This window comes from Larus michahellis, chromosome 13 (assembly GCF_964199755.1).
Source record: "Larus michahellis chromosome 13, bLarMic1.1, whole genome shotgun sequence".
NCBI lineage: Eukaryota > Metazoa > Chordata > Aves > Charadriiformes > Laridae > Larus > Larus michahellis.
The window spans coordinates 4953301-4975477 of record NC_133908.1 but is presented as its reverse complement, the minus strand read 5'-3'; the positions used below and the strand labels follow the sequence as shown (position 1 = coordinate 4975477).

Sequence of the window (22177 nt, the reverse complement as noted above, 5' to 3'; positions counted from 1 at the left end):
ACAGCTATCATCCAGGTTTCTTGGGATGTACAAGGGGAGATGGCTGAGATGCTCCCTCAGCACCGCTGCTCCCACTGGCAGCACAGCCCTTCCCTGTCACTGCCGGCTGTGGTACCACCTCTGTGCATCCTTATTTATATTTCTCTTCTGCACCAGCCCAGCTGCCTCTCAGGGCACCTCCACCCAAAGTGGTGACTTCAGCCCTGTGGAATGATGAGTGGGTTATTCTGGAGAAGCAGCTCAGCCTGAACTGGTGGCAGTGGGAGCTGGGGCTGTTCCGCAGCCACAGCTGGGACACTGTGTAGCTCATTTCCTAGGGGTGGCTACCAAGCTTCTGGTGTTGAGTGTGTTGCCATGCTCGGGTACAGGGCCAGGAGACGGGATAGTGTCACTGACCCGGCTCAGGAAAGGGAGTGGGTGAAGCGTGGTTTGGCAGAGCTAATGGGCAGAGGATGAATTTAGCTTGGAGTTGCAGCCATGGGCCTCAGGATGAGTCTATGTAATGAAAGATACTATTGCAAAGTGTTCTTAAAACAAAGGTGTCCTGGTTCCTCTCCAGGAGAGAGATGAGGTGTATTGGCACCTGGAAAAGCAGTTATGAGAAGGGGAAAAAAGGTCAAATGAGGGTGGCACAGAGCTGAGAGCTGTCAATACCTTGCTCTAGGCAGTAAGAGAGAGTGTGGAGGAGACTTGTGCTGGAAGGACTGGAGCTAGTGCTGTCTGTGGGGAGTACTTGGCAGTGCAGTGGCGCATGCCTGGGTCCCTGTGACACCCCCTTGCAATGAGAGGGGCTTGCAGCAGCCGCTAACAGGGGTTTTGTGTGCTGCTCTGTACTGACGTGCCACAGATGCAAACAAGTGCCCCTTCTCAGAGCGATGCATGGTACAGTCAGGAGACAGACTGCAACTCTGACTCCAGCTTTAGAGGTGACAACCCGCATTTCATTTGCTCCTCGCCAAGCTGCTCCAGCCACCCGGGCTGGGTTGCCCAAGAGGGGAGAGTGCACAGACCTGCTCCAGAAGCCATCAGCATGTGGATGAACTTGTGTGGCAGCGGGGAGAGGCTGGAGCTTGGCACGACTCTGTCTGTCAACCTGAGCAAGCCGGACCCAGCGCAGTGACTCGGGGCCCAGCCCCGCTGCCCTCCCTGGTGCCCCAGGGGTGACAAGCCGGCCGGGCAGGGCAGTGCGGTGGGTACCGGGGGCTCAGCCACCGGTGCCTGGCAGCAGCTTTGCTCGGGGCCCGCTGGCTGGTGCAGCCTGCGCACTGCCGTGCAGGGCAGGCACTGCCGAGGCTGGCCAGCCTCTGACCCCCGCGGGCTGCCGGGGGGCACAGAGGTACCAGGGTTCAGGGAAGGAGCCAAGGAGCCTCGGGTGCGGGCGCCGGGGCTCCCGCCGCCAGGCTCGGCTACCGGGGCGAGGGCAGCCCCGCTCCCGCCCTAGAAGCGGCCGCGGCAGGGGCCGGTCCTGGGCCCTCCCGGTGCCGGTGGGACACCGGGGAGGGAGGGCCGGGGGTCTCCGGGGTCCGCCGCGGCGAGCCCGAGCACTCCGGATCGGGCCTGGCTCTGCCGCCCTTTGTCCGCTGCCCCGGGGCAGGTGCGGGCGGCGCGGCCGGGGACAAAGCGGCGGCGGCGGAGCTCCAGGGCTGCTCCCGCCGCGCCTGGTGCCGAGCGCGCTCCCCCGGCGCGGTGCGGGCGCGGCTCCCGGTGCTCGGCCCCGGCGCCGCCGGCGGGTTTTATGCGCAGGGCGGCCGGCGGGCCGGCGGGGGTGGGAGGAGCCGGGCAGGTTGTGCCCGCCGGGCCCTCCTCCCTCGCTCCCTCCCCGCCCGGCGGAGAGGGGTCGGGGGAGGGGGCAGCATGGCCTGTCCGTCCGGCCCCTTTTCCAGCGCTCATCTGCCCCGGGAGTGCGGTGCCGCTCCTCGCAGGGAGAAGAGGTCCGAATGGAGACAGACGGCAGCCAGCCCGGCCTCGCCTCCCCGGACTCCCCGCACGACCCCTGGTACCGCCGCGGCGGCCGTCTCTGCCGCCCCCAACCCCCCCTCCCCAACCGGTCCCGGCCGCGGCCCCCGTCCCAGCCGCCCCCCTCCCCTCAGCCCCGGCCGCCCGGCCCGGGCAGGCGCGGCGGCGGCGGTGCCGCTGCCAACATGGCCGATCCGCGCCCTCCCCTCCCCGCCCGGCCCCGCCGCCGCCGCCACCCCCGCGGGGCGCCGCGTCCCCTCGTCGCGGCCCCGCTCACGGCTCTTCCCCTTCCTCCCGCAGCAAAATGTTCATCGGGGGACTGAGCTGGCAGACCACGCAAGGTGAGCGCCGCGGCCGCCCCGCACCTGCCGCCGGGGCCGGGGCCGGGGGTGGCGGGGGGGCCGGGGCCGGGCCCGGCCGGGGTGTGTGAGGGGGGGGCCGGGCCGAGGACACCCAACGGTGGGCGCTGTGCTTGCAGAGGGCTTGCGGGAGTACTTCAGCCAGTTCGGCGAGGTGAAGGAGTGCCTGGTGATGCGGGACCCGCTGACAAAGAGATCCAGGTGAGAGGCCGGGCCCGCGCCTCCCTTCGCCCCCGCCGCGGCCCGGCCGCCACTTTAACCAACTTTCTCTCTTCTCTCCGCATCCCCTCTCCTGCCCGGGCTGCGGGGCTCAGGGGCTTCGGGTTCGTCACGTTCATGGACCAGGCTGGCGTCGACAAGGTCCTGGCCCAATCCAGACATGAACTGGACTCCAAGACGGTGAGATGACTTCTCCTCATCTCAGGGGTGCATTTGCCGGCGGAGCGGCTGTGCTGGGAGCAGCCCTCGATTTGTGGTGTTCGATTTCCAGTTAGAGGTTGTAAACTATCGATTCCCGATACGGATCGATCGGCCCCTTCTCTGTCCCGCTCACCGGCGGGTAGCCTGGCTGCTGCCCAAGCACCAGGCTTACCGTGCACCATGGGCCGATGTCCTTGGCGTGGGTCTGCAGACCCCGGTGACGGTTTTCCTCCTGCCCATTGGTCGTAAGGCCCCTCCGAGGAGCCACTGTGGCCCTCTCAGAGCCGGGACACCTGAGCGCCTTTGGCGCGAGGGTTTGCACCAGGAAACCGATGCGTCTGGGGAGAGGGGAGCCGCCCGCGCGCCCCGAGTGCTGCCCAGCACCGCTCCCTCCCCAGGGGTGCCGTCCCCACCGCCCAGGCCCTGCTTCCCCCAGCCATGGTGGCCCATGGCCCCCCCTCGGCAGAGAGCCTTCGTGCTGCGTGCCCCAGAGACTCTCCCGTGGTTTCCCCTGGCGAAGTTTTTGTAACGGTCATGGAGGTTCAAGACTTTATTGTCTCCAGGCATGGCCAGCGCCCGCCCATGTGGGCCACCACTAGCCTCTCAGAGCGGCTGCAGGTCTGGCCCTTGCTCTGCAAGCGGGGGCTGATTAGGAGCCCCGGCTGGGCCAGCAGAAAGATTTACGTGGCTCCCTGGGTCGGTGGCGTATCATGCCCGGTCCTGCCTTGCAAATCTGCGGCGCTCGGGAGATGTGCAGGCTGTTTCGGGGGGTGGGGGTGAGGTGTCTGAGTGGGAGGTCCCTTCTCTTTAGTTTTAGTGACTTGCCTTCCCCTGAATTCCTTTTTCTTATTGCTGCCCCCGGGGTGAAGGTGAGGGTAGGGATGGGGGAGCATCAGGGGCTGCGAGGGGGTGGCACGGTGAGGGGAGACATTCTGGCTCCGGGCATGGGCTGCCGAGGAATCTAAATGCGCAACTTTTATTTCTTCCAGCGCGTGGCTCGGGCGTCCCAGCCTTTATCTTGGCAGAAGGGAGAGGGCGGGAGAGCGAGACCCCCTTTCTTAGGGTTTACGGCGTGAGTTGCAGCGAGATTTATGTCTGTTCCTGTTTAACTGCCTGGATCGCTCCCTTTGATGTGCACAGGTCCTTCCTCCCCACGGGAGCTCCCGCTTAAACCTACCCCAGCCTTCCTGGCCAAGGCTGGGTCCCCAGGACTCCCAGCCCTCCTCCTTTCAGGAGTGATGTAAAGTGAGTTTTGCTTTGGGGGAGGGTTTTGGTAAAGTCTTTTGAGGAGGGCCCAGGGCTTTCTTTTTTTTTTTTCCCTCTTTCTTTTTTTTTTTTTTTTTTTTTTTTAACTAGCCTGTGTAAACACGGTGTCTGCTCAGCTAGTCCCGTCATGAGTCTGCGGGCTGGCATAGACCCCTCTTGGAAAGGCAAGTGATGGATGTCTGTTGTAGTGCTAATCCCAAAAGTGTTTCAGGGATAGGAGTGAGCCGAAACCCCCGCGGTCTCCATTCTTCTCCCCGAATGGCCGCTGCTGCCCACCGTGCGGCCCAGGAGGGTGGGAGGGAGGGACGGGCAGGGCAGGGGCGGCCGGGCAGGCGCTGCAGGAGAACAGAAGGGCCTCGTGGCGCAGGGCGCATGGGGACCGGCCGGCCATTGAAATTCCCGGCTGCATCTGCTCCACTGGCCCCGCCGGCGCGGCAGAGAGAATGGGGGCAGTTTCGCCAGGGCCCTTCCTTTGTTAGGAACTTTGATCCTCTCTCCCCTTCCTTTTATTTTCTTATTTAGCGTGGTTTTCAGCTGGGTCAGATGTTTTGGGGTGTTTTGCCTTGTGAGAGGTTGGTCTTGTGGTACTGCATGGGGCCTCCGTATGGCTTTTCCCTGCTGAGCTGAAAGGCTCTGCTGTGAGTCATGGGTTAAATGACACAAACTCATCTGAATCCTAATTTAAGGTTTTATGAAACTTTGCAGGAAAAGTCCCGGTGTCCTGGAAGGACGGCCTTCTGTCCAGGCTTGGTGTCTCCTGGCAAGCAGCTCTTGATAGACAGTGTCTGCCCAACTTGTTGCTTCATTGTTTTCCGATTCTTCCTACCCTAATGAGTGCTGTTGGCCCGATTCTCCGGGGAAACCTTGTGCTTTTCAGACCCCTCTTTGTTTGTAAGCTAGATAGCAGCAGCCTATGGGGTTATTTATGGAAATGCTTGATATGAGAATTGGCTTTGCAGTCTCAAGGTAAAAGATTTGCGTGACTTTGTAAAGCTGTAGCTGGCCGGTGCCTTGAGGAGCGGGCTTGTCGGTGCTGGGTCGTTTCTTTGTTGCCGTTACTGAGTTTTTGCTGGGTTTGTCTTTTGTGGCGGAGGGAGCGATCTGTGGCTCTGGGGCAGCGCAGAGCAATGGAGCGAAGGTAGCTGCGAAAGTGCGATGGACAAACAAACCCAGTCCTGAGGTCTCACGGGTCCTTCCCTGTCCTCAGCCTGCTTTGGGGCACCGATACCAGCCAGGTGAACACAGGAGTTACATGACCTGAGCTGTTAAATGGTGCCATAGGTGGCCTGAAGAGCGTTACCGAGGAGCCTGGATGGCCAGCTCGGTACACCTGCGACGTCAGTGGGATTCCTCGTCCCCAAAGTTTTGCAGGGTGAAGTGGAAGCGGTTTGTGCTCAAGTGACTTCCCCTTGCCACAGCCTGATCCTGGGGTTTTGTTTTTTTGGATACAATCTGAGCAGTTCTGAATGCTCTTACTCTTAGCAGATTTCTATCTAGGTTTGTAAAAAGGATCCATTACGTCAGTGGGTGACACTGAAACACAACTCCTCCAGGGCTATTTGTTTTAACACCAGAAATGAGGGAATAAGGCACCAGTACTTTTGCTTTAATTAGAAAGACTCCAGCCACCGAGGAGCAGTCCAGTTCGAGTAACTTGAGTCCGGCACTGAACTCGCTCCCCTCCGCGTGTTCCCAGGGCTGCCCCTGCAGTCGGTCGCCCCGGCCTCCCTCTACCTGCAACAATAGCTGGTTGTGCAGAAGAATTTGTGAAATGACTGCCTGCTCCCTCCATCCAGGAGGACGCGTTATCTCTGCCCAGTTGATCACACTCAGGGTAATGAGAAAATGAGGCCGAGCTTAGCATTGCTGAGTATGAAAGCATCTTCTTGGCAGGAGCTGAATGACACTGGCTGAGAAGTAAAAGACAGTAGATTATTGTTTTTGCTTATTATCTGCCATCAACCTCCTGGTCTCCTGCCGTCCCCTGTCCTCAGAATTTGCCGTGGGTGTCTGCACTAGCCAGGAAGCTGTGGGGGGTGTGTGTGTGTGTGTGTGTGTGCCGGGAGGGGAGGGACGGTTCAGATGCCCCAGGGAGGCACCGGAGGGTATGCTAATCTGGAGGGTATGCTAATCTGCCGGCGCTTGGAGCTCAGGGAGGGAGGTTTATTTTTGAGTTTATTTGTGCTCTTCACTTTTGCCTCTGTTTACTTAGGTGCTGAGTTTATTTATGTTGTAGGCTGTGAGTCAGGATGGAGGTGGGGAAGGCAGGGAGAGAAGCTGGTGGAAGGGCACGAGGAGGCCGAGCTCCGGGGCTGTGTGACAAGTGAAAGGATGTGGGACAGGAGGACGGCCAGGCTGGAAACAAAGCAGTGAGAGGAGCTGGAGAAACACAGCTTCCTTTTGGGCTGTTTGAGCTGCTGGGCTGATGGGACGACGCTCCGGGCTGCCCTCCCAGCTGCAGCCTGTCCAAGTGCGGGGATGAGCCGAGCCTGCCTTTACCACAGGTCTTTGTAAGCTGATTTGTAGGTCTGGATCATCCCCGGTGTGATGTAACTTTACAGGAGTTGCTGTAAAAATAGGCTATAAAGAAAGAGGTGGCAGCTGAGGAGGAGTGGAGGCTTCGTGGGTGTTTGGCTTGCAGCTGCATTAGTGCTGTCCCGGCTTTTGTGGTGGTGTAAGGCCAATGCAGGCACGCGCTCGTCCGTGCTGAGCCCAGCAGAACGCACGGCACCTGGATGGCGGCGTGGGGATGGCAGCTCCGGCCAGCGGCAGGTTTATAGAGGAGCTGAACAGGCACAATAGAGGGCTCAGCCTGCAGAGGGGGGGCTTTGCATCATTGTGTGCCGTGCAGCCTGGGGAGAGGGGCAACATGCTGCCCTGCAGCCACAGCCTCTGCAGCCTGCAGGGCTTTGGGCTCCCCGCTTTAATTTGTGCCGTCCTGTCTGCTCTTTTATTTTTTCACCCTGTGCTTTGTGGGATGAAATCTTTGGCTTTTTGTGTGCTGCCTCTTTTCTGTCCTGTTTTACTACCCAGGTGAGCCCTGTACTTGTAGGCAGTGTGGAAGGGGAAAGCAAAAAGGCGAAAGAAAGCACTTTTCATGTGAGGCTGGTGATGCAGGGCACCCAGGGGCAGGCTGAGCGGGAGGGTGCAGCCCAGCCTGTTAATCCCAGCATGTGATGGGCTCTCGGGTGCGTCTGGCCAGCTCTCAGCCGGCGACGGACCGCTGCATGCTGGGACTTGTAGTCTCCCTGGATTGCACCTTACTGAGAGGGGAAGATGTCTGCAGCCAGCTTCGTTTTATGTACCTCAGGTAGATTCTTTGGGTTTTTAGCAAGGTGCCACGTGGTCAGAGACAGCCGTGTGAATGGAGGAAACCCTGCATCTGTAAATAGGCAGCAAAAGCGTCTTCACCTGTTCTTCCCCACATCTCTTTCAGATTGACCCGAAGGTAGCATTCCCACGCCGAGCACAGCCCAAGGTAAGTACTGCAGGTGACCTTTGCCACTCCAGAGAGTGAAATTTGTGGTGGTGAATCTTGTTCCTCTGTGTGAGGTTGCCACTGCACACAGTCGCTCCCTGGGGTTTGCTCCGGACTCACCTGGAGCAGGAGCTGCTGTGCTGCGTGGCCAGCGTGACGTGCTGCGCTGCGGCGCACTCCTGTCGGGCTCACTGCCGGGGGTGTGTGTGGCACTGCAGGAACCAGGAGGCCCCTTGGTTGTACTTTAGGATGCACTAGTTAGAGCTGGTGAAATAAATGCTGCCCAGGGTGAACTTAGTCCTTCCGAGGGTGCAGGTGGTGTCTGGAAGTTTCAGGCTTTAGGAGGCAGAGAACAGCTCCACGCTGCAGTGTGATACGGGTGGAAAGAGCGTTGTGTGCACATGCGTGCGTGTGAATAGGTGTATGGCAGGGAGGGGGAGAAGGATTTCACCTTGTGAAATGCCCTTGTGTGCTTCAGCACTGGAAAAGGCAGGAGTTTGGTGTTGGACCTTATCTACAAGAGGCTCTGGCATCAAAATGCGCAGTTGCAGGAACTTTTTCCAGGCGTGCAGCTAGAAACTTTTAACTGAGGAGCCAGCAGCAGGCTGGAGGCTGCCTTTAGACTTTGGGTCTCCCTTTAACTTTGCTCTTGGATGGGAGGTTTAAAGTTTAGAGTCTCTATTCCAAGTGCGGTCACAGGAGAAAGAGCTGGGGAGAAGCAGTGTCGAGAAGCAGAGGGGGAAGAGGAGACTGGTGCCGGGAGGGAAGTAAGGGGGATCAGTCAGTGAGAACAATTGGTGAGCAGGTATCCTGAGTAACCGGAGCCAGGAAGCACATGGTAGGAATTGGGTTAATTCCATTAAGCAGTTTGGTGACAGAAGGTGCTTTAGTGTTAGAACGGGCTGCTCTCCAAGCCAGGGAATTGCTGCGGATTAGCCCTGTGCTCCTTGGGGTAATTAGGACCATGTGTTCCTCTGAGAGCAGGGGTGTAGCCAAGCAGCTAAGGGGAGGATGCAGCTGGAGAGCCGGTTCAAAGGATGTCGGTGTGCCTCAGCCTGGTAGCAATGGCCCCTCTCAGGGTAGCTAGTTTTCTTCCTTGTCCCAGCTGCACGAGTGACAAGTGGCAGAGGGATCTTCTCTTTGCCTTCTTGCAAAGGCAAAAGAGATTTAACTGGGAGTCGACTAGGCTCCGTTTAAGTGACTGGGGAATGGGTGTGAAACGAGGCTTATTCCATGCACGACTGGATGCTATGCAATTTGTGAGCTCGGAGGGTGAAGCCTGGGCAGCTTACCTGCACTGGCAGGCCTCCTGCCCGTCGTTCTGCTCCGGGGGAGCCTGGGGGAGGCTGGCTGTGCAAAGTGGCAGGGCTGCAGGAAGAGCTGGAGGGCCAGGGAGGGGACAGCCATGCCCCATGTCTTCAGGGCAGCGTGAAGGTGCCAAGAGAGCAGCAGCAGGTTGGCGAGGGGAGAGGCTGGTAACGTGCTGTCTGAGGAGGAGGTGGTGGCTGGGCGCTGGCATCCATGATGGGGCGGTGTGAGGGCGAGAGTGTCCAGTGTGGGATAGACCTGCTGGCCGCATTTGGCCGGGGGGCCTTGAGAAGGTGGAAGCTCAGCTGCAGCGAAGGGGCAGGCGCTTCCCAGCAGCGGAGGGCAGTTAGTGGCCTTTTGAGTCTCGTTCTCTGCTCGCTCTGGGTTTATTTGGTGAATTCCTGTCCTTCCTTTTTCCAGATGGTGACCCGAACGAAGAAGATATTTGTGGGTGGTCTGTCTGTGAACACTACTGTGGAGGATGTGAAACAATATTTCGAGCAGTTTGGGAAGGTAAGTCTCTTGCGTGGTGTTGGATCAAAGCTGTTGCTTCTGGGGCAAAAAGGAGATTTTGGAACTTCTGTGGAGGTGGGATTAGGAGCTTGCGAGTCTTTTGCACGGGGTTGAGTAGATTGAAGGTCAGTTACAGACACTGGGTGGCTGAAATGTCTTTGTAGGGGCTATAGCTAGTGACTCCTGTCTTGTGCTGATTTGAAGCAAAGCGCTTGTGCTTGTTCCTGGAGTTGGTAGGACCTGAGCTAAGGGAAATGGTTTTCCAGTTTTTCCCTTTCCAGAGGCCTTTTGTGGCCCACAGATTTGCAGCTGCATTGTTGGAATGATGGAGGAGTGTTTGTAGACACTCCTAACAGAGTGACTGCAGCATCAAACCTGTGATTTTGGCCTATTCCTAACTTGAAGCCTTGTGATTGATATTTTGGTCATCCTTTATTAAAAATAAGCCTTTTGGTCCTGAAGCTTCTCCTGCTGAATCTTGGGCAAGTGGCGATGTTAGTTTTGGACGTTTGAGGAAAATTTGGCACTACGGCTGTCCCTTGTGGTGGTCTGGCTCTTCTGTGCTAGCTGGTGGCACAGGGAAGGGTTTGCTCTGTGGATTGAAGTCACTTGTGCTGTGGTCCACGACAGCCAGAGGTGCAAACTGTGAGTCAGGACTGAATCGGAGGATAGAAGGTGGCTCAGTTGGTTCCCTATGAGGAGGCTGTGAGCATCCCCAAGAGGAATCTCAGTAGTATTAGACTGAAGGATCCCAAGATTTTTAATGGGATTAGGAATTGAAGGGGATCATCGTACCCAAATGCTGAATGTGGTCACCTCTGGGGCAGGTCACTGTGGCTGTTTCACTGTTGTTTGGTGGTGTTGTGCATGGGTTTGCTGTTTGGGGCAGGAGGTGTTGGATTCTGTAGCTGTTGGGACCTTCTTGCCTGGCTGTGGGGGCAGAACACGGTTTGCTGGGTGGTAATCTGGCCAGGACATTGCTGATAGCATCATGGATGGGGAAGAAGGTATCATGGGAACCGCAGAGTGTGAGGGATTAAGGCTTTGATATTAATTTTCTTCCGAAAGATGCTGCAGAAGGATGATGTTACATAAAGGCACATTAATTGGTGAAACAAAGGGAAGTTTTGTAACCAGTTTTGCCATGTTGTGGAAACTTTGGGGCAGAAGGCTTGGAACAAGTGTTTGCTCAGTATCTTTGTTCAGCTTTTGAAGTCAAATCTGCATGTCCTGGGATGCTATCATGACTGCAAAGTGGGACTCCTTTGTATTTCTGTTCAGTCCTAAGAGAAAGTGGCAATAGCAAAAGTGGTCAGCTGTCCCCATGTTTGTGAGTTGTTAGCTCTGCGTGGTTTTATTTTCTATTAGAAATAAGCAAACTCTGTTGTGTCCTTGAGAGCTTTTATATGGTGTCACTGAAGGTGTCGCCACTAAAGGTTGTGTTGTCCATGTGTCTGAAGGTTGTTAGTTTGTGTTGCGTGTGCTTTGCACTGCTGATGGATGTGTTTGGTAGGAAAACAAAATGTCTTGGGCATAATCCCCTTTTAACCTTAACTGTACCTCTGTTAATTTGAAGCAGAAGCATGTCATGTAGCGCTGTGTTTACAAGCAGCTACAGTTTCTCTAGTTTGAGGAGTACTCTCCAGTTCTTTGGGGTGTTATGCTGTTATATTCCTCTTGTTTACTGGTCATGTGCTGAAAGGTGTCCTGACGTCAGGAGGCTGGCAAGAACTGGTTGTGTCAGATTGTTTTCTTGGGACTGGACAGCAGGGAGAGTTCTGCATAGCTTGGTGCGATTCATTTCTGAAGCACCAGCATCCCGGACAACATCCGGCACTCTGGTTCCTCATGAGGCTGATGCAGCTGGCCTCTTGGCTCTGGGGAGTTTCTGTGGGGAGAGGTCAGGGCTGGTCAGATTGATTCTGTTTTGGGGGCAGTTTTCTGACTTGTCTGGCCATTTCAGCTGAGGAGATGCTCCTCAGAGCTCTTGTGTAAAGCATCTCTCATGGCCTGTAACCATCCTCCAGGCTAAGCCTCAAGTAATTCACCAAAGGCCAGGAGAACTCTTTCCTGAGAAGTTGTCTCCAGTCGGTAGCTCCGTGTAGCTGATGTGCAGGATCAGTGGGAAAGCGTGCTTTGGAGGAAAGCCTCCTTGGCTGTGGCCATCAGCTCCAGGGTTCTGAGCTCTGAATGTGCCGCTCTGTGGTTTCTAGGGTTAAGAAAAGCCTGTTTGCCTTCAATTTTAGATGTGACTCATGGAGAACATGATTTTGGTACACAGGCTCTTTGGGTGTTTGTTTATGATACTCTGGGGCCTCCTAGCTTTCAGAGGTCTCCTAGGATCCCTTCTTCAGAGGTACTCTTGGCACCGGACTCTATGGTCTTCCATCTCCTCAATTTACGGCATCTTCAAGTGAGAGGTGGTAAAGTTTCAGTTGTGTTATCCTCATCTTGGAAAGGCTCTCTGAAGAAATCTTTTCTAAGTCTTTTGGGCCAGTACTTCTTCTGGAACGGACTGGGACTGTCTGAAAAGGAATTTTTAAGGACTTACCCTCTGAGGAAATAGCTTTGTCTGCGTTCCCTCTTCTTCCAAGCAGCCCCACAAGTTTTCTAGGATCTGGCAGGAGAAGAAAAATCACTCCTCTTTCCTCCTGCCTGTCCAGGAAGGCAGGAGAACGCTTAGCATCTAGAGAGGCGAGAGAGGGGAGCACAGGTCATCCTGCCTTGATTCCTCAGGATTAAGGTACCAGGTTCCTGGGGGGTGAGTTTTAGTCGATCTTCGAGAATCCAGTGGCAAACTCAGTTTGGATCTCATCTTCAGGGAGAGATCATCCTCTGCTCCTGAGGACAAGGGAGTACAGGCTGCTGAATGGGTTTTGCATGAAGGTTATCTTCTAGGTAACCATTGGGCTGCAAGCCTGAGCGTGTGTTAGATTTGCCACCACTTAAGGCCTTTAAATTAGGATAGATGCTTTCTGAAAAGTACATTTTAGTATAGACAGAAAGCATGCACATGCTGTAGGAATTATGAGAGGAAGTGCTATGGCCTGCAGTACAGAAGAGGTCAAATTAGATTATCATAATGTTCTCTCCGGTCCAAATCTGTGAACTGCAGTTTGCAAGTCTATAAAGGTAGCTGGCATTGGTGCATCTTGGGTCAGAAACAACACACCTCGTGTGTCCATTAGCAGGAAAAAAACAGAATCTTGGTTGGGCTGGAGATGAAAAGGTTTCCCATTTCATAAAACAAAATTCCTAGGTCTGATTTTTCCATTTTGGCATTTCTGCTTACTCTCCTATTTTTTGTTTGTTTTGTTTTCTTTCCTTTCTGTGTCCAAAAACCTTCTGTCAGCTTTGTAAAATGGAAGTGGCAAAGAAAAATGAAAATGTGTAAGGAGGAAATCCATGAGTATTACTCAGGGATAAAGGAAGAAAGGGAGAGGCTGGCACCCCAGTTCTTCATATCAAAATACTTGGTTTTAACAGGCACAAAAGGTGAAGCTTCAAAGAGGATCCCAAGTACAGTGTGAGTTTCTCTGCTTCAAAGAAGGATCACTTTATTTTTTTTTTCCTTCCAAAACTGTGAATGAAAAACGTGGGCTGCTGTTTTCCTGAGGAATAAAATACAAAGGGTTTTTTTTAGTACAGTGAGGGAGACTGAGAAGTGCTCTCAAGCTGGCTATGGTTTGTCAGGTGCAGCTGCTCAGGCTTTGAACATAGCAGGATCCTCTAGGAAACACTTCTGGCTCCAAAACTCGAATCTCTCCGAGATGCAAGCTAAGGCCATGGACATGCTTTCTAAAGGAGATTATTTTTTCAACTGTAGGACAGAAGTCCTGGAAAGAATTGCATTCACGGTATCTGTAGCCAAGTGTCTTGGCTTAAGTTGGTTGGTCTTGGCGATCTTTAGACTCACAAGGAAGTATTTCAACAGCCTCTCTATATTCAGGCTACCACCCTCACTGAAACCTGAAACAGAAAGAGAGGAGGAAGATACCTTGCACCTACCACCTCAGGCATAGCTAGTCCTCTGTCTAGTTCGACATGTATGAGGATGCCTCAGAGGAGCTTGAGTCCCAGCTTCCTCCTTTTCCACTTCAATCTGTGGGAACCTGTTGTTCTGTATTATTTTTAGGGGGGAAAAGGGGTTGTCCATCAGAGTAATTTCTTTGGACCGTTGGGTCTCTGATCTTGTAAGCAAGGTTATTCGTTTCAAATCATAACTGAAAAACCTCAGCTCATCTTTCTTTTTCAAGGGTTGGTCTAATGAGGTTTTGTGGTAGAGAAAGTCAAATAAATTGCAAGATAGGAAGCTCGGAACAAATAAGGTCTTTTTGTCATGGAGCTTATCTAAGCTGTGAAATCTTTGCCCCAGGATGTTGTTGCTAAAATTTGCATAGGCTCCAAAATGATGGGACAAATTCATGGAAGGCCTTTTAAATACACAGGCACTCCTTTGAGTTCAGGAAATCCCTGAATCACAAACGGCTGGAAGATGATGGGGTATTCTGGGGCCTATCATAATATCCTTGCCTTGTCTTTATGTTCTTCCACAGGTGTCTGTTGTTGGTTGGTATCTTGGGGGACATTGGGCAAGGTGGACCTCTGCTCTAACTTGGTGCAGACAGTCTTTTATTTGTCATTAGGAGAGAAGTTGGTCCCTTCAGAACCTAGAAATGCAGAGGTACTGCAAGAAATGGGGGCCTGGACCCAATTCAGGTGTTTGAACTCATGGTTTTCTTGTGTGCTTTTGCATTTCGTGAAGCAGAATTGCAAGAAATATATTCACAATGACGTCTTTGCATGACTCACTAATCAGTTGTGGCTCCAAGGGTGCTTGAAAAGTGCTTTAAAAACAGTCTGCATCTCTCCCTGGGCCTCCAGGTGATCTGCGTATGTGGATGAGTCGGTCACGAAAGCTCAGCCTCTCTGTGAGGCAGATTGTGCCGAGAGAGAGAGATCTGCTCTCTAAAAATATCCTGGAAGCAAACAAGAAAAAAGATCTGCTGAGGTCCGAGGACGACTCTGACCTTTAGGCTGCCATCTAATACTCAGTCCAAATTCTGGACTGTTTGCCTGAGACAGGTTCTGAGATCTTGCTCGGGCAGCAACTCTAGTACTGTCCCGACCAAGAGAAAACCACCGTATCTGAGACGCTGGATTTGATGAGGGTTTGTGTGTCTGTCACCAATGCATATTCATGTGCACCTGCCAGAAAAATGGAGTGGTTAACTTGGGTATATGAAATGAGTTTTCCCTGCTGACTAATTGGAGAACCTTTAGATACTAGTGGGAAATTTCTCTAAAGGAAGACTTGTTCCTGTGCTTATGGTGGGCATGATTTCCTTTACTTTGGATTGGGAGAATGTTAATTAATTAATCCTTAATCTTCCGCTCTCTGGAAATTTCAGGGATCAAAGCGACTTGTCAGCCTGCTGTGGATTTCCAAACTGGATTTTGGATTTTCTTCCACAGATCAGAGGGCAAATTATGCAAATTCTCACGTGTAACATGGTTGCAATGAACAGATGGGGAGGGGAGGAGAAGGGGAATCTGATCACCTCTCTTGCGGCAGTAGGCAGTTTGGCTTGTGGTGACAATGCCACTGGAACAAAGGGTTCTCTGTGCTCCGCATCTGGTAGGCAGATAGCCAAAAATGCTGTAGCAGTAATGGTCATTCAGGTCTTCAGTGGTGCATTTGATATTTGCCAGGTGCCCGTGGTGCGGTGCGAGAGCGGGCAGGAACACCTGGACAGGCTGTCCCGCTCACCTGTAGCATGGAGCGCACTCTTGTTCCCAGAGTTTTGAGAAGGGCTCTGGAGAGCAGGGCAAGAAGGGTCCTCCTGGCGCTGCGCGGGCACAGCACGCCTGCTCCCTGGAGCTGGGCTCTGGGTCGTGCGTCCTCCTCCCAGAATCAGTGTGTCTTGTTTGAGCAGCCGAGAGAACCTCGCAGGGCTGCTGATGCCCTCTCTTGACAGGATGGCCAAGTCATTTCTAGGTGGTTTTGGTTTCCATTCCCTGTGTTGAAGCTGACTTGGCAGCTATTACTTTCCTGCCTGATTTTTCTACAACTATGTTGCCATGGTTCCCTCTAGGACCAGCTTGAGCCATCTTTAGTTGCTGTTCAGGTGGAAGATGCCTATTTCTGCAAAGCCTTTGCTTGAATATTTACAACTTTCTTCAAGGTTTTCCCATGTGGAAGTGCATCCAGCATTTCTCATCAGACTTGTGTTGGAAATATTATTATTTTTTTAATCTGCATGAGGCTGTCATTGGCATCCTCCTTTGCAGACACCTATGACTGTCCTGGGAAGATTGAAAGATACTAGAGTGGGGCTAAGCCACTGAAAAAATCATGCCTTTTGGCCCAGGCCAGGTGGATTGCACTGCAATCTGTTTTGGTATGAAATGCCTCGTATCTGTGCACCTGAATATTTTGGCTGGGCTGAGGGCTGCTTTGGTGGAGAGTCTCTCTCTGAAACCTGTGACTGTCACTTTTTCTTCCTGTCACCACCAAGCTGCTCTCATCAAAACCAGGTGCTGGTTTGAGAAGGACCCGTCTCCCCCTCTCGGGAAGGTGCTGCCCTCCCGCAGGAGGTCTCAGCAGTGGCAAATCCATGGAGGATTACACGAGCCTCCTCCCCAGGGACAAACCTTTTTTCACTTTCTGAATGTGTTACCTCCTCTAGGCCAAAGCCTTGATCTTTCTTCCACTCCCGTTTCGTTTTCCAAGGCTAGAGAGAGCTGCTGGAGATAGAACCGAGAGGAGGTGATGCTGGACAGCTTGGGGGTGGTACCTACCCCTGAACTGCCAAGTACCCGCCAGAGAAGTTGCCTCCTGCAGTGGGGTCCCTTGGGAAGGGTACACCTATAGAGCAATAGTCGCTGCAGTTGGGACCCTTGCTTCTTTCCTTGACATTTTTGACCTTTGTGGCTAAAGGCAGGGAGAGACATCATCCCTCGAAATTAACAAGCCTTGAACTTCTAACCTCAAATGCTGGATAAGTGAAGCCTGGACCAGCAAGTTAAATTGTTCCCTGGGAGGGAGCCTTGACCACTAAGCTAAACAGTCCTCTAGTAGAGTGATCTGCTTCTTTGACTATGTTTAAAGAATTGAAACAAATATTTATTTAAGGGTGGGGGAAGAGAGAGAATGGGGAGAAAGACAATTCACCCAGCAAAAAAACCCCTTTGTCAAAGTACAGTTATGATCACAGATTATTTCTGCACCCTATTAAAAATGAATTTAGGGGCGTTCCCGAAACCCTTAAGCCCAATTTTCCACACGTTTCTCCTCCATCCGTTTCTCGGGTAGCTGCCCCGTTTCGCCTCACAACCATCGTCTGGACATCCTGGAACTCAAACCATCCATGTTCCCTGCCATCCCTCACAGCTCCCCTCAGTGAGCAAGGCGGGGGGGGGGGGGGGGGGGGGGCAAGATGGCGCCTCTCCCTCACCACAAGCAAGACCGGGCAGGGGGGGCCAAAGTGGGTGCGGGAGGGGGTGGTCTCGCTGCCAGATCTTTCTCTTTGCGGGGTGAGGGGGGTGAAACCACTTGTGCGTGATGGTGGTTCGCCTGTGATGGCCCGCGGGAGGGCACCCGAAGGGGGCCTCCGGCCCCCTTCGGGTGCCCTCCCGCGGACCATCACAGGCCGCGGTGCGTGTGAGGGCGCCGCCACTGGCGGGCCGGGCGCAGCGGGGCGGCTTTGTGCACGGCGCTAATCCGGGCGGCAGCTGCCATTGGCGGCCGCGTTGCCATGGCGACGGCCCCGCCGGCGGCCGCCTTTGTTGGGGCCCGGCGCGGCCCAGCCGGGAAAGGCCCAAGAGTCGGCGGGGGGGGGGGGACGGCGGGTGGATATCGGTTTGTCGCCACAATAGCTGGTCGCCACTCATGGCTGATTGTGGTTGTGGGGTCGGTGCGGGTCGGGCTTGGTCCCCGCTGTTGGGGGGAGGCGGCTGTGGTACCTCAGCGGTCAGTGTTTTGTGGGGAAAAGGGGTGTTCAGGGAGTGCTGGGCCTCAGGGAGGTCTGTGAGGTGAGGCAGGCGGTTCTCCATCCCTTCGGCTAGCTCCGGAGCAGGGGAATGTGGTGGAAAGAGGGATCTGGCATGAAGCCGGATGCTGGAAATGGCTGCTGCCTGTGGATACAGGTGAGGCCCTTCTCCCAGCTCCACAGCGCAATTCACTCTGCAGCCCGTCCCGATGGCCTTTCAGGGCTCCAGCGCTGCCTCTGCACCCCCCTGCCTGCCCAGGGTTGCAGGGCCCTGCTCTATCTTACTTGTGCTTTCTGAGACCACCCAACTCATCTCACCTGTTGCTTTGGAAGGAGATGAGAAGATGCTCGTGTATAGGTTTTGTTAGCAATAAAAAACACCACTTGTAGCTTACGCACAGAGTTTGGGCCCTAGAGTTGAGAGGGGTGGGACTGTTTCCCATATTATGTGTATATATACATACGTATCTATCTATCATAGAATGGTTTGGGTTGGAAGGGACCTTAAAGATCATCTAGTTCCACCCCCCTGCCATGGGCAGGGACACCTCCCACTAGACCAGGTTGCTCAAAGCCCCAACCAGCCTGGCCTTGAACACCTCCAGGGATGGGGATAGATCTATCTATCTATCTTAGATGTAGCTCATGGCAGGAAACAGCTTTCAAATAAAGTATGTTATTGTAAATACACTTTCACAAGATGTTTTGGGGTGCTCGGTAGACACCTGCTCTCAGGATGGAGGAAGGCTGCAGCTCTCCTCTCGGCATAAGGAGTGCAGTTTGGGAGGAAGCGGTTGTACTTCTCCCAGCTCCCAAGTGCTTGAGCACTGTGGGAGTGCCACAGCCGTCGTCCAGCATGTTGCTGCGAGGTGGTTTTGTGTGTGGATGTGTGCTGGGCTCTGCCGCTTGCAGCTGTTCCCGCTTTCCAGGCTCTGCAAAGAAGAGGTTGTTTCTGGGACTGGTCAGACAGAGTAAGTCAGCAGCTGGGCTGTGCTCATCCCCACTGGTTTCTTGTGCCCATCTCTCATCGTGATGGGTTTGTGGGCTCCAGCTACCTGTGTTGAAGTCTTTGGGAATGGCATTGCTGCAGAGTGCTGTTGACACAGCTTTCTCCCAGTGTTTGCTGGGCAGGAGGACAGCTATGTGCCCAGCCTTTCTGCAAACTGGATGGAGGAATGGATCTGACTTAAAAAATGAACAAAACCAGACAGTAAAGCCTCTTGAAACATTTTTAAGCCACACCAGGTTTCCCCCCAGCATGTCACAGTTGTGCTGGCACCGTAAGGGGAAATGGTGCAAGGGCAGGAGGGAGTGGCGATGGGGAATGGCAGCATGATGAACTGTTGTCAGCCCCTAGCTCCTTGGCTGTGTCTTGGGAAGCTGCTGAGGAATTGCTTCGGGTCTGTGTGAAGTCTTACATCCCCCATGGCTCCGACTGGATGCCTGGCGCGTTTCTCAGGTGTTTGTTGACTTGGCCGAGGGAGGCTGAGCTGGGGTGGGAAGAGCCCAGGAGAAGTGAGAGCCAGGTTGTCTGTTGTCACCTCTTGCTCTTGTGGGGTGGACATGTTGGACAAGCCCAAGGGCATCAAAGATGATCTCTGTCTGCTTATGATGGCACCGGAAATGTTAGTGAGGGCTCCTTCCATCCTTGTGGCACTGAGGAGGAGCTGGATGTCCTGCGTTGTCCTGGGGGAGCTGAGCTTGGACCCCTGTCCCTTCCCTGACTGGGGCTGCAGGCTCTCCATGAGCGAAGTCTGTGGCTGCCTGCGCTGGGATATGAACAATGCTCTGCCCAAACTGGTGGTCTGTTCTGGAGAAGGAGGCGATGCAGGTGCTTCCCAGGGATGAGGCAATGGAGTAATCCTTCCACGGAGTTGGGGGCGCAGGGGCTTGCTTGCTGCTCGGGGAGCGGCTGTCTCGCATGGAGGAGGAGGAGGAGGAAGGCCAGGGCAGCTGCTGGCCGGAGACTGCTGCCGCCTCCCCTGAGCACTTGCACGTCCAGTTTCATAATCGGATTAAGGCAGTGGTATTAGAGAGGAGGGATGGGTCAGTGGGACAGGTTTACACTGGGGCTTACACGGAGGGGATTGAAGTGTATTTTTTAACCCTGCTCGGCCTGACCTGCGGAGTGGTGCAGATGCGCCTCTGGAAGGCAACACCCAGCGGGAAGATGGGGGGGAAAAGTGGCACCAGGCAGTGATGGGCTCGCCGGGGAGGAGAGCAGCCCCAGGCCGGCTGGGGGATGGGATCCGCCCGCCCCTCCCCCCGGGAAGGCAGCCCTGCTCAGGCCTTGCAGTAAATTTGCTCTAATTACAGCCTCCAGCAGTGGGAAACCTCACTTAGAGGAAAGGCTCCTCTGGGGTGGGGGCGGGGGCGCTTCCCAGCTTTCCCAGGCAGGCTCTGTTGTCTGAGGCCTCCGCTTCCCCTGTCACTGGGAGGCCCCTTATTCCTCTCCTCTCTCCAGCTTTGCGTCTCTCCCCCCCTTTAATTCTCCTCTCCTTTGAGGCTGGGATTTGGGAACAATGCCTTCCCTGCTCCTTGCCCCCCGGCTGGAGCCGCAGGCAAACAATCGGGGTCGCTTGCTGCCAGGGGCCGGGCCGAGGGGGCTCAGCACAGCAGCACCTGCCCTGGGCTGGTGGGGGGACTGTGCTGGTTGTGGCAAGGGGACGTGCCTGGTGTGGTAGCTGGTGTGCGTGTATGTGCACACCCCGTTTCCTTCTCAGGGACGGGAGGTCTTGTCATGATCCCCTCTGGTTTGTGGAGAAGCAGCTCTGTGCAAATGCATTGGAGGATGCTTGTGGCAACAGCAATAGTCTGATCTGAGCCTTTCTCTTTGCAGGTGGACGACGCGATGTTGATGTTCGACAAGACAACCAACCGACACCGAGGTGAGAGCAGTCTTCTGGCTGTAGGAGAGGGAACTGTGGAGGGTTTGCCTTCTGCCTTGCGTAGGGAGGGGTTAGTATCCCAGCAGCAGGGCATGCGAGTCGCAGCTGCTCTTTATCTTGCCTCCAGTCACCCCATCCTTTTGCATCTGCATCCTTTACCAGCGTCCCTTGCAGCACAGAGGGCTTTTGTCCAGTGCGTTTCCTGTGCTGTAAACTCGCCGAGTTGCAGATATGTGAGAGGAGGCGGCCCCCTCCCCTGCCCGCTTACCTCCGCGGCTCCAGCCCGCAGTGTGTGTCTTACCTTGTCCCAAGTAATCTGAGCTCTGGGAAAGCTGACACGAGAACCTGAAGAGTGCCTGCTTCTCGCCCCTTCCTCGGCCTGGAGCCCGCTTGTGCTCCCAGGTCACCTTTTCTTGCCTGAGTCTTGCCGGTGGAGTCTGGTTACAGGATGGGAGCAAGGCTGTAATATTTGTGCTATCCAGACCCAGCCCACCCATGGGCGTCCCTGCCTCCAGCTCTCCCGGCGAGTCTTCAGACCTGGTGGCGTGGTAGGGCTCAACACCAGCAAGCATTGCACCCACTCAGAGATTTATTGGCAACAACTTAACCTGCAAACTTAGCTTTGGCGTCTTCCAAATCAGGGCCACTAACAGCCCTGTGCTGGGCCACTCTTATGTCTGTGTGTTGTTTGAAGCACTTCCAAGCACCTCTGCCCCCGGCTCAGTGAGGGAACACTCCCTTCTGCTCTCTCTATGCTGTGTACCCTTCAGGTTTTTGCTTTTTTCTAAAGCTGGTTGCCCGGCCTAGGATGTTGTTCAAGCTTCATCTTAAAAGGGAAGAGGTGTTAACCCCTGTTCTTCCAAGGGTGCCTCCCAAACACTAGTCAATAAAAGAGTTGTCGGGCATTTCGGAAGGAGCAGGAAGAGCTGCCAGCCCCTGTGTTGGCAGTGTGGGGCTCTGCCCAGGGTGCAGCAGGCCTGGTGGGGGTCTGCTGGGGGTCAGGACTGGTTTTGGCATCAGGATTTTGCTTTTGAACTTCCAGGCCCCTTGCTCGTGGTTATTGAAGTGAATGATTAGAAACTACCTGGGCACAGGCAGACAGAGTTTACGGAGAGACTTTGCTGGCAGGATGGAGAAAAAGTGGGGCTCTGGGCAGCAGATCCCCGTCTGTTTTTCAAAGTTATTTTAAAGCACCGTGGAATTGGCCAGTTCTGGAAAGCGGAAAGCTCTGCTTAATCCCATCTTGCTCGTAAGGCAAGCTTAAAGACATCCTCCCACCTACCTCAGTTTTCCGGAAGCGGCTGCGGTCAGCTGAGAGGAGTTTAGCCTGCCCACCCAAGCTGATCTTTGCCAAAACGTCAGCAAAGGGGTTGGGGAGAGAAAGGAGGTGTGAGCATGGGCCAGGGGCCTGGAACACACTGTCCTGTCTTACCCCAGATACTAACCTTACTTTGGTGAAACTCTGCAAATGGCTTTGCTTGTGTATACCTGTCTTGCTCTGTACAACTCAGTGCTGATATTCGCCTGCTTGTACAAGGCTTTATGACTGGTGACTGAAGAGGAAACGTGCAGGGTGTTATTGCTGGTGGGGTGCGTTTAGTGAGGATGGTGGTGTCCTGGCAAGCAGCTGTTCATTTCTCCACCGACCCTCTTTGTGTGAGTGTCTGCCAGGATCCTCCCCAGCATTATCAGCCACGTGGTTTGCCTTGCAATTAGCAAAGTTTAAGAAAAAAATACTTGGTTTTGACAGCAGTTGGGTTCAGAGAGGGTAGGAGGCACAGAAAGAGGAGGAAAGGGGAATGTGTAAGGGGATGGTCCTGCTCTTTTTGTGCATAAAAGCAGGATTTGCTGGAGAGGGAAGATGAGTAACAACCGTTTTAGAAAGGGCTGATTGTACAGTCCTAGAAGCCTGTGGCTCCTTCTCTTCTGCCAGTAGAAGGATGTGGGTATCAGGTGCAAACTGCGCAGAGCTCTGACCTGATCAAGGAGTTTTGCCTT

General features: G+C 54.4%; 1 protein-coding gene across 3 annotated transcripts in view; it reads left to right on the top strand.

Annotated features, from left to right (window-relative positions):
* The first annotated feature begins 1735 nt into the window (after nucleotides 1-1735).
* MSI1 (musashi RNA binding protein 1) overlaps nucleotides 1736-22177 on the top strand; it is a 31334-nt gene continuing 10892 nt past the window's right edge. For 2 of the 3 annotated variants that reach the window (XM_074606499.1, XM_074606498.1), the window contains exons 1-7: nucleotides 1801-1996; nucleotides 2257-2297; nucleotides 2435-2516; nucleotides 2630-2714; nucleotides 7438-7479; nucleotides 9208-9300; nucleotides 20131-20179. In XM_074606499.1, coding sequence (XP_074462600.1) covers nucleotides 1938-1996; nucleotides 2257-2297; nucleotides 2435-2516; nucleotides 2630-2714; nucleotides 7438-7479; nucleotides 9208-9300; nucleotides 20131-20179 — 451 coding nt within the window. In that variant the 5' untranslated portion in view covers nucleotides 1801-1937. Of the gene's footprint in view, nucleotides 1997-2256; nucleotides 2298-2434; nucleotides 2715-7437; nucleotides 7480-9207; nucleotides 9301-20130; nucleotides 20180-22177 lie in introns of all 3 variants that reach the window. The other variant, XM_074606497.1, reaches the window with a different exon arrangement.